Source organism: Rosa chinensis, chromosome 3 (genome assembly GCF_002994745.2).
Source record: "Rosa chinensis cultivar Old Blush chromosome 3, RchiOBHm-V2, whole genome shotgun sequence".
Taxonomy (NCBI): Eukaryota; Viridiplantae; Streptophyta; class Magnoliopsida; order Rosales; family Rosaceae; genus Rosa; species Rosa chinensis.
Window position 1 is genome coordinate 34,846,901 of NC_037090.1, and position 11,816 is coordinate 34,858,716.

Below are 11,816 nucleotides of genomic sequence, written 5' to 3' on the forward strand. Positions count from 1 at the left end.
GAGGTACAGCAATGAAAACCATACAAATGCAAAACTGCAGGAACTTTCTAGCAATTTAGTGGGCTCGTGCAAGCTAGCTGAACACCTCCACCAAATTCGAAAGCATCATTCCTTCATCGAGAGCAGTGGGTATTGTGGTTCACATGGAAACCATCACACAAAGGAAAAATCCATGACCACCAACACATTGAGAAATGGATCAACAGACAGAAAATAAGGCAGGTCTTGGTGTTGGCATCTAAACCCCACTTCTGCACGTGTGATGATGCTTGCTCCACCTCTTTGCCTATGTGGGGTTATTGCTTGGTTAATCACTTAATCTGGAAAAACCGAAATGCATGCAGATTCGGGGAAAAAGTTTGTGGTGGGGAGCAGCTTGTCAGTCAAGCACTTGAATGGCAAAACAGTTTCGGTAAAGCCAATTTGAGGCCACTCCCTGCTGTCTCATCTCGTATTTCATCAGATTCTTCTATTCCTTCTAGGAGGCAAATTCGTTGGAACGATGGTCCCCCACAAGGCAGGCCTGGAGCTGTTGTGAGAGATGAGAAGGGTAGTATGAAAGAAGCCGTGATGCACACCATCCAAGGACTTCTGGTGAGGTGTTGGTGGTGCTTTTTGGAATGAGGTACTGTCTCATGGAAGGCTTCACGAAATTAGAAGTGGAATCTGATGAAACTGTGATTTCAGAATCAAATCCCTTTGACTGATATCTGTTTTCACTTGAAATCTATGATTTTCACCTAGATTCTCTGAGTTTTCACTTTCAATTTACACGGGGTCTGTGAGAGAGAGTGCAGCTATGGAAAGAGTAAAGTGAGAGTGAGTCAGAAAGATCCCACCGAAGAATAGGGCTCGGGTACGTAAAGGACAGAAATACCCACCCAAATACACCACGTGGCATACGGGTTAACGCAGTCATGGACGGGAGGTACGTATATTGGGTCGGGCTGGGTATTTTGGGTACCGTTGTGATAGTTTCGGAAACTTGGGTACAGAAATTCGGAGTGGCCTATAGATTGGGTACTGTTTGTATTTTTTTTCTTAAATTGGTGGAGAATACATTCAGTGGGATAAAGTAGCCTAAAAAACAAATGAGTACACCCCTGACATTGACTAGACAACTCTTCTATTACTATCTCATTTAGCCACCGCCAACTTATTTTCAGAAAGTTATTCTTGAAACATTCAGAGCCTCTCGAGCAACAAAGTGGGCTGCAAGAATATGTTCTCACATATTGGGTTCGCTTTTGAACATTTATTAAAATAATAAAGTAAAATGAAGGCATAACTAACGGTGGAATGTCGTCAAAAAGAAGAAAGGGGACAGTGAGACTTAGAGGCCAAGGAGTTTTTAAGATGATGATTGCTGGGAAGGAATGAATCAGACTTGGGTCTTCGGAATTCATTCCCATTTGTAGTAATCGAAATCGAAAGCAATGGGTGTGCTGTCAAACAAGAGCCACAGGGATCAACTCAAACCTGGTGATCATATCTATACATGGAGAAACGCCTACCTCTATGCCCATCACGGTTCGTTCCCTTCTTTTATTCACTCTCTTTTTTTCAATTTCAAATGCTTTTTCCTATGAGGGTTGGAGTTCAAACTACTATCTAGCTTTTAATTTTCTACGTTTTGCGGATACCCGAAACCAAATCAAAGATGTCTTTTTTTATTTTTTATTTTTTTATGTTGATTAAATCAATAAGATTTGGATTTATGGTCCCATGGGTGAAATGTGGAGCTTCCCTTAAATGTCGGAAATGTGGGTTATGTTAACCACTGCATTACCAGCTTGCAATATAAGGGTGCCCCAAGACTTCCAATAATCTTGGAAGCATTCCCTTGCAAGCCGGTTTTGCAAGAGCAAGTTGCACACAAGGTTCTTTCGAGATCGTAGTAGAAAGTTTATCAGTTGACTGTAAGACTAACTTAATCATTTGAATATGTGGGCAAATATGTGGATCCAATGCTGTGATTTTCGTTTCTATTGTTGCAAGAATCCTGATTTACTATATGGTGGTATGTAAGTGTTTATGATGGTAAGTATTCTTAGAGCACGGGTGTGGCCGTATGGTTTAAACTTTATGCTGAAGGGGAAGATTGGAATAGCAAGACTCATGAGTCATAAGAAAAAGAAAAGATATAAGAAACAGTGTTTCATTAACTTTTGGGTTAGGTCAAGCTTAAACACCCACTCAAAGGGAAAGAACTCATATGGGTTATGACACTAGAATCATTATGGGAATAGGCGTTTACTGCTGCGCAATTCTTGTTTAATCCATCGTTAAGGCAACTTTTCCTATGAGTTGGCAGTTTAAAAATGTTCTTGATCACTCTTCCTGCCCTCCCTTAAACAGAAAGATACTTGCTGTGGTGATCAATGTTGAATGTGATCTTGATTCGGTTTGGGTGTTTCCTTTGGCACTTTGAAGAATAAAAGATGATGCATATTGCTCTGTCCTGGACTTATGGTCACAAGACATCATCTATGGCCAACAATCATTGTTGACCTTAATACCCAAGTAATTTCCCACCACCATTATTTGGGGGCTTTGAATCGAAAGAAATAGAAGAGTTTTCAAAAACCAGATAGGGGTGGAGTACCTGTGAGATTCTGTAAGATTTTGGTCAGTTTGTGGGCATCCGTTGCGTTGGCCTTCAAATTCTGTGGCCTTCTTATGTTCTGTTAGATTGGAAGGAAGCTGTAGGGTAGGGTTTTGGCTTCAGTAGGTGGTAGTCAGTTTCCTACATTCGATCATCTTCTTGTTGGTGTGGTTGCCTTCTGTTTTTCTTTTTTTTTGGATCTGTCAGCTGCCTTCTATTCTTTAGAACTGTTGTCCCCATCGCTGCATCTTTCATTTTGATCAATAACAATTTTTGTTTTTATTTTTATTTTTTTTTAATAAAACAAAAGGGAAGTTAATATTCCAACATCAAGGAATACCAATTTGAATGCCAAGCAAAAGTACACCAATTAGGGCACTAACATGACCAGATTTTGCTTAGATCCTTTTAGGGGCTATGATAATAACTCAATCTTGGGAATGCATACATATATGTATCTGTTTGTTGGTCATTACACTTCTGGAAATTGAGACTGTGGGACTTGGAAATGACCATGTTAGGAGGAAACATTTTTGCTTGACCAAATGTTGGAAAGTAGTTGGGCTGATGGAGGCAATGTGTTCCAGTGTCAAATGGGGGGTTAATCACTGTAAGTTTGAGCTTCCACTGGAGTTAACAAGGTGATCTTTTATTCCCCTTCTAATCAGCAGCTATGGTTAACGCATTCAGTAGGCTCATAGAGAGGGCTAGAAAGAGTTGGTGGAAGTTACTAGTAGGTAAGGAGAGAGTAGAGATGTCATACTTGCAGTCTGTTGATTATAACATACTTCTCTTTAGTTGATTATAACATACTCTTTCAGGTAATGAGCAAAAATTTCAGTTTATATCTACTTGTGAAAATGTGAGCAGTATCGGGTTTGAAAGTCAATATGTTGGAGTTCAATTGCGGTGTATATTAACAATACATTAGTTGATTTTATTTTTTATTTTTTATTTTTTGGAAAAAGTACTAGATATGGAGTCGGAAATGACCTTTGAAACATCATGGCCTCCATTTGGATAAGTACTAGGTCCTTTAGAGTATTTTGTTATTCAAAAGTTGAAAAGACTAGGTTGGTTGGAAAATTGCCTATTTTCCAAGGGTTGGTTAGCTTACACCACTACAATCGTTATTACCCCTTCTAATATATGCTATATGCCATGTTAACATCCCAGAAAAATGGAGAAGCTAATGAGAGACTTCTACTGGAAGGTCAAGGAAGGGAAAAGAGAGTTGGTAAATTGGGAATTAGCATCTAGACCTGGAGATAAAAAGAGATTTAGGGATATGGAATTAATCAAGAGAAATATGTAAGTGACTTTGTAGATCCCCTTTCGGATAATACCCATTTGGGACTACAATGAGTTGGTGAGAGGTCCATATGTAAACCCTAGAAAATCCACCTCCTTGGGAATTTGATTGTTTCCCAGTAATCTCAGTTTTATGGGATCTTTTGTGTATTGCTTTCTTCTGTGTCTCAGTTGAATGTTTTCCTCCCATGTTTGGTTAATTGTCAGTATCATCCTCTTCCCTGTTCGGCTGGATTATTAATTTGTGAAAAAATTGGAATGATATGGATGGTCAGCTATGCTATTTGTTGCATTTAACTTGAAGTTGTTCCCTTGAGTCTAATGTGGATATTAGAAGGGTTTGAAACTGGTTTTCTGGGGTCTTTCTCTTGTAATATACTGATTTTATGGGCTATTTCTTTGTTTTCTTCTGTATCCGACTGTTTACAACTGGATAGGTGATGTCTCTTTTATGTACTGTTTATTGAGTTGACTGATTGTATTCTGTTGAACTTATCCAGTCAATTGCATGTTTCTCATGAATTATATGTAGGGAAATTCTCGAACATATAGGCAATTTATTTTGTCAGATAGGCTTGCGTCAGTTGCGTGTGATATTTCTAAATCAATCTGGACATATTAGCTTATATGCACACACTAGTTTAAGTTGATAACTTTTAAATGCTTGAGGCTAGGGGTACTTCATAAAAGTTATACATGGTTTATGCGTAAAAAAATTCTTGTTTTACTTTAGGGTTTTAGGATTTCTCTCAACGAAAGCAAAGGGTATCTCAGACTAGCTGATGTGAGTTAAGAATTATCTGATATTTCAGCCTTTAATAATGCTTTACCTTTAACCTGTTTTCCTTTTCATATATAGGAGAATCTTTGTACTTCTGTTTGATTTTTTAATGAATCACTGAAGTCTCCATGTCTGCCGTATCACCTCAGGTATATATATCTGTGAGGGAATGGTTATCCACTTCACTCGGGCAGCTGAGCGGGATATTGGCACAGGAACTGTGTTAGACCGTTTCATTTTCAGCTCATCTCCATCCCATTCTTCGGAGAATCGCTGCACGACTTGCGGTTATCCTTCAGGGCGTGATGATGGTGTCATGTCTTCTTGTCTAGATTGTTTTCTGTCTGGTGGTGATCTGTACCTCTTTGAATATGGTGTCAGTCCAGCCTTCTTTATTGCCAAAGCCAGAGGAGGTACCTGTACCCTTGCCTTGTCTGATCCATCTGAAGATGTCCTTCACCGTGCATTTTACCTTCTCCAGAATGGTTTTGGCAGCTACAGCGTTTCCAAAAACAATTGTGAAGACTTTGCAATTTATTGCAAAACAGGTTTGCTTGTGAATAGTAGCAATGGTTTGGGAAGGAGTGGGCAGGCATCCTCCATTTTATCTGTTGCAAATGCAAGTGCAAGTGGGCGCTTATCCTCCATTTTATCTGTTGCAAATGCAAGTGCAAGTGGGCGCTTATCCTCCATTTTATCTGTTGCAAATGCAAGTGCAAGGCAGGTATCCTCCATTTTATCTGTTGCAAATGCAAGTGCAAGTGGGCAGGCATCCTCCATTTTATCTGTTGCAAGTGCTATTGGTTGTTCACCGGCTCGATATTTGCTTACTATGAGTGGTATGAGTGCTTTCGGTGCTTTCAGTGGTCTGAGTGTTTTCGGTACTGGCATTTATTCTCTCCACCGATTGGCTTATGACATTGGAGTCCGCTGTGATGTTTCAAAAGTACCAGTAGAGAAACTCGATCGGTTGATCGGGTTGGCTTAGTCGAGTCGGAGATTGCAACTGACATGCTTGAATAATCTATGTGGAAATAGTAGTTTTATGGCTTGTTAAAGAATTGACACGGATATCTATATTTATTATTGTATCTTTGTATCAACATGATATAAGTGCATGTACTTGGGTGTATTTTTATTTTATTTTATCCTTATTTATACTAAAATGAGTATGATAAACTAAAGAGAGTCCAGGATAACCAAAGTAGAAAAGGATATAGCTATTAGTAGGCCTTATCAAAAAGCCCGCGGATCAAGTGGGCCTATGGAGGCCCGCCGGCCTGACTTTTTAAAAAGCCCGCAAAAGCCAGCCTCGGTCGGTAGTGGGCCGGCCTGCAAAAACCCGGCCCGGCCCGTAAAAGCCCGCTAGGCCTGGCCCGTGAAAGCACGTAAAATATTATATATATATATGTGTGTGTGTGTGTGTGTTTATATATATATAGATATGTGTGTGTGTTTATAAATATATATATATATATATATAGACACATATAGATATATATTTGTGTGTGTTTCTATATATGTGTGTTATATATATATATAGATATATATATATATATGTGTGTGTGTGTGTGTGTGTGTGTGTGTGTTATATATATATCTATATATATAGATATATGTGTGTGTGTGTGTCGGTGTGTGTTTATAAACATATATATGGAAGGTTGTAGAATCAGTGAGGAAAAATGGCTAGTTGGGCTTTCTGTTACTATCTTCTTTTCCTTGAGCTTGCTATTCTTTTTTGCAATATGTCAAGCTTCCAAATGTATATATATAGAAAAGATATATATACATTACCGCATAATAAATATATATATATAGATATATGTGTGTGTGTGTGTGTGTTTATATATATATATATATATATATATATCAATACGTGTGTGTGTGTGTGTGGAAGTTCTTATACTTCTATATAAAATATGTGCTAATGTGCATATATATATATATATATATATATATATTCTACATATCGGTTGACCAATCCGATCGGATTCGAAAATATGGTGAAATTGGCTAAATTTTTTACCACACTCATAATTTATTGTAATAAACTCATCCAACGGTCGGTTTTTCCATTTTTTTTGAATTGATAGGGGTTGCTCTTTGGAGTGTATGATATATAAATATAGGTTTATAAGAGTAACTACGTTTGACCTAGTTGATCGAATTCGAAACGAGAACCAAATTGGCTGGATTTTCTACACCCACCATAAAACATTACAATCTCTCCATCAAGCGGTTGGTTTCTCCAAATTCATTTTCTACTTCATGGTTGCTTTAGAATGAACCTAAACAATTTAAATGCAATGTATAAGTCATACAACTTTAAGAATAAAATTGGTATAGACCAATGTGTTTGTAATTAAAATTAATTTTTTTTATCTTATGTCCACGCACATCTATTGATGGAATATATACAAACGTGATGTGAAAAAATAAGCACGTTTCGCGGTTGTCACGGCATTGGTCAACCAATAAAACATATAAGTGACTATGGTTGACCAACCCGATCGGATTCGAAAATATGGTGAAATTGGCTAAATTTTTTTACCACACTCATAATTTATTGTAATAAACTCATCCAACGGTCGGTTTTTCCATTTTCTTTGAATTGATAGGGGTTGCTCTTTAGAGTGTATGATATATAAATATAGGTTTATAAGAGTAACTACGTTTGACCTAGTTGATCGAATTCGAAATGAGAACCAAATTGGCTGGATTTTCTACAACCACCATAAAAACATTACAATCTCTCCATCAAGCGGTTGGTTTCTCTAAATTCATTTTCCACTTCATGGTTGCTTTAGAATGAACCTAAACAATTTAAATGCAATGTATAAGTCATATAACTTTAGGAATAAAAATGGTATAGTCCAATGTGTTTGTAATTAAAATTAATTTTTTTTTTTATCTTATGTCCACACACATCCATCGATGGAATATATACAAACGTGATGTGAAAAAATAAGCACGTTTCGCGGTTGCCACGCTATCGATCAACCAATAAAACATATAAGTGACTACGGTTGACCAATCCGATCGGATTCGAAAATATGGTGAAATTGGCTAAATTTTTTACCACACTCATAATTTATTGTAATAAACTCATCCAACGGTCGGTTTCTCATTTTCTTTGAATTGCTATATGTAGCTCTTTGGAGTATATGATGTATAAATATAGATTTATAAAAAATTAGTGTCTTTAAAAATTTATTTATCAATAAATTAGTATCTATATATAAATATAGATTTTTTTTGGTACAATATAGTTATATAGATTTGTTATCTTTGGTTGTATTTGATCATTATCCATTGAATTTCCAAAGCTTGATTAAAAAAAAAAAAAAAAACTTGTGTCTTTAAATATTTATTTATAAATAAAGCCCGCAAGGCCCGCATTATATGGACGGGCTTGGATCCTTTGATTTTTAATAAAGCCTGGCCCGGCCCGGCCTGCAATTATTTAAAAATATAGCAAGGCCTGGCCCGTTGACGACCCCTAGCTATTAGCATTAGCCGCTGCGCTAGGAAGACTGCAGATCCAGGAATTGCTTGAAGTGAATCTCATTTTCGCAGGATAATTAGCTGTGAAATTTGCTTCTCGAATAATGTGAGTGAATGAAATCTTTTCAAATAATGATGCCAGTTGCTTGATGTCTGCCGCTACTTTCTCGATACGCTAAGAAACATCAAACAACATGATAAGACTTCGAGGTCCTTCTACTCGAACTACTTTCTAAAGCTTTTTCTAAGCCTTCTCTCAGAGCTAAACATTCTGCAAGGAGAACATTAGTTTTGCCAATCGAGACAGCTTAAAATAGGAGATCCATGAGCACCTATAACGATAAAACCAGACCCCGGACTGTTGTTTTGATAAACTAATCCATCAAAACTAATCATCACATGGTGATTGGTGGGAAGGTTCTATCTAGTAAGTGACCGGTCTACTCTTCTTTGGCATTGACACTTGCCAAATTTCTGAGCTTACTGAAGTTGCAGCAAAGACCATGTTGGAAGGATGGGGCTTTGTTTGCCTGAAAATTGGATTATTCCATGCCTACTAAATTTGCTAACAAACAAGGAGGACTGTTGCCTAAGAGTAGTGCTACATACACCAAAATATTTTACCAAATATGAATCATGTTCAAGTAAATCCAGAATATGTGTCTAGCCCAAACTCTAAGTTACTTGACCTACTTGTAATAGAGTTTTGAATTAGAGATATTCGCGGAAATATTCATAGATATCCGATTAATTGTACGATTATCTTTCCTTGTACAACTCTAATTAATCCTTTATACCTCTATATAAAGAGGCCCCTATTATCAATGAAAGTGCGACTCAATTCACTCCCAATTTCAGTTTTCCTTAAACACGTTATCAGCACGACGTCCTAACCCTGAAACAAATAGCCAAACCCTGATTCAAGAAGCTAAAACCCTAAATCCGAATACAAATCCTTGAAACCTTTTCTCCCTCAGCCACATAACTTGAAGCCCTCGACCCGAGGAATCCAGAACTGGCTGCAAAACCACCAGAATAAGGCCACTGGAATCTCCAAATCATCCGCAACAAATATTCCACCGGTTCACTAACTTCCGGACCTCCAATTGCTACCAAATTTTATCAGCAGTAGTATCTCAATCCCAGAATCAGGGAACCTGAAAAATTTTCCCCTAAACCAGCCTAAAAGTACTTGAACCAACCACTTGACTGCTGCTGCACCTTGAACCGGTAGAGAGAAGAATAAAAGAAAGAAAAAAAAAAAAGAGGAAGGAGGCCTAAAAGAAGTCAGCGGCCCTGAGAGAAGAAAAGAAGAAGGCGGCCCAAGTTCTTGACGCAGCCCAGAATCAAGCCCACTGCCACGTCAACAAATCGGGGCCACGTCAGCAGCTCCGGCGATAGGTCACAACCGGCCACTTTTCAGGCGACTTTTTCCGACCACTTTTTTGACCAAATTTTCCGACGACCTATTTCAAGATATTTTTTTTACTAAAAGTTCCCTTTTTTTTTTTATAGTTTTTATTCAATTTCTCTTCCTTTTCTCGGGGATTTGCAAACTCTCTTCTTCTACCCCTCCTTTCTTCATCATAGGGGAGACCTAATTAAGCCGAACTATGGGGGTTCGTGCTCACTCCAAACTTGGAGCTTGTAGAGTCCTCTAAACTTAGTGTTTGTTGAGATAAATCGATCGACCACAAATATCATTGTTTCGATCTAATCCAACCCCTCTTGGAATCAAATTTCTTGGAAGCGATTACGCTCGGAAATTCTTAATTTTTTGAAGCAACTACGCTTAGAAATTTTTATTGTTTTTGTGGTAGCCTTTTTCGCTCTGAAACTAACCCTAATCTTTTGTTGATTTTCAGGATGAGTAACCTGAACAAGTTGAGCTTCGCTCCACTAGAGACAATAGGTGCAGGATACTACAAGTGGGTTCGTGATGTGCGCTAGCATCTTAAGGCTGATGGGATCCTAAGTACGATCCAAGAGCCAATGAAGCTAAAGCCATAATTCTCATGACAAGGCACATGAATGAAGCGCTCCAGACTATGGGTAGAACTCGAGCAGCATTTTGGCAACATTCGTGACTCCTTGCTTCCTGATTTAGAAGTGAGATGGCATAACCTCCGCTTTGTGATTTCAAGTCTGTACTTGACTACAATTCGGAAGCACTTCGTATCAAGTCTTTGATGGAATTCTATGGGCAGAAAATCACTGATATGATGTTGATCAAGAAGACTCTCTCTACCTTCCCCATCTCTGCATAGATGATAGCCCAGAACTATCGAATTGATGTCAATGCCGGATGCATCACAAGATTTCATAAGCTTATTGGAGCCATGAATGTAGCTAAAAAGCACGACAACATACTTGTGAAGAACTATAACTCCTGACCATGATGATGCTTGTCTTCGGTGTGGAGCGTCCGGACATTGGGCTAAAGCATGTAATGCACCCTAGAATGTTGTTAACGCATACAAGACGTATCGTGAAGCAAGGGAATTAAATTACATGGAGTAAGAAGATCAAGATGACGATCTTGCTCTAAGGGACTTCAAAGGCCAAGATCCAGAGACTGGCGATTTTGATTAAGTCTTTTTATTTTCCAAGAGATGTAATAGGCAATTGCCATATATTTTTGTAGTATATGCCAATGGTTTAGTCTTTCTTCAAAGTAGGTTCACCAAAAATAAGTGTGATGTCTGGGAAGGTTATGAGATTAGTGGTACTTAAGCGAGCCTTGCTCCATCGACATCTCTCTACTCACCTGGTCACATTTATTTTGGAGTTACCGAAAGAAGTTAGACGACTACCATTGTTTTGCATTAGCTAGCATTTTGGATTAGATTTTCTTTGATCAAAGAGACAAAGATGTAACTCTGTTGGCTTATGAATAAAATTTCTAGCTCTTTTCATTATGACTCAATTTTGATTATGAGAATCTTACTTTGTGACTACGATGGCTGGGTCATCACTATTAATTCAAGGACATGGAATAGCCCAAGTTCCCTCTGCCAAATGACACATTGATTACTGTCATAGAAACTCTCTACGCTCCTAGGGCAAATCGCACCTATGTATAGCCAACGGATTTCATGCAAAAATGCATGTAGAGAACGGAAATGAGTTCATTTGCTATACCTCTAACGATTGCGAACAAATGCGAATCTTAGAGAAGTTTATGTGTCTCTCTAGTGGACTCTATGTCACTATTCGAGTTATTAAATCCAATAAAGTCATGAAAGAAGATCACTTGGATTTAGACACATATTGGCTTTGTCACGATAGGATAGGTCATCTTAGTCCTGATATGATGATTCGTCTACTAAAGACTTCAGACGGACATCCATTCTCTCGAGTGAAACAAAACTTGAATCAAAAGTTGATTCCTGGACTAAGTGTGACCGCCGCAGTCGTCCACCACCAGCCTCGGGCTAGCACAATCCCTATCCATGACGCCATGGATGATGTCCATCATGGTGATGGTGCCCTAGGTGATGCTGCAATCACTGACTTTGCTTCAAGTAGCGTTTCAGACGCTCAGGCCCAACCAAAATCCTCATTGGTTGCTTTTAAAGCCTCTCGCACATTTTACAAAGCATGTTCCTTAGG

At 38.3% G+C, this 11,816-nt stretch overlaps 1 protein-coding gene across 1 annotated transcript; it reads left to right on the plus strand.

Annotated features, from left to right (window-relative positions):
* The first annotated feature begins 1,196 nt into the window (after positions 1–1,196).
* LOC112192444 (protein LEAD-SENSITIVE 1) lies at positions 1,197–5,840 on the plus strand. Its single transcript, XM_024332192.2, has 2 exons — positions 1,197–1,530; positions 4,847–5,840. The coding sequence occupies exons 1-2, from the start codon at positions 1,437–1,439 to the stop codon at positions 5,683–5,685; spliced, it is 933 nt and encodes a 310-aa protein (XP_024187960.1). The 5' UTR covers positions 1,197–1,436; the 3' UTR covers positions 5,686–5,840.
* The last annotated feature ends 5,976 nt before the right edge of the window (positions 5,841–11,816 follow it).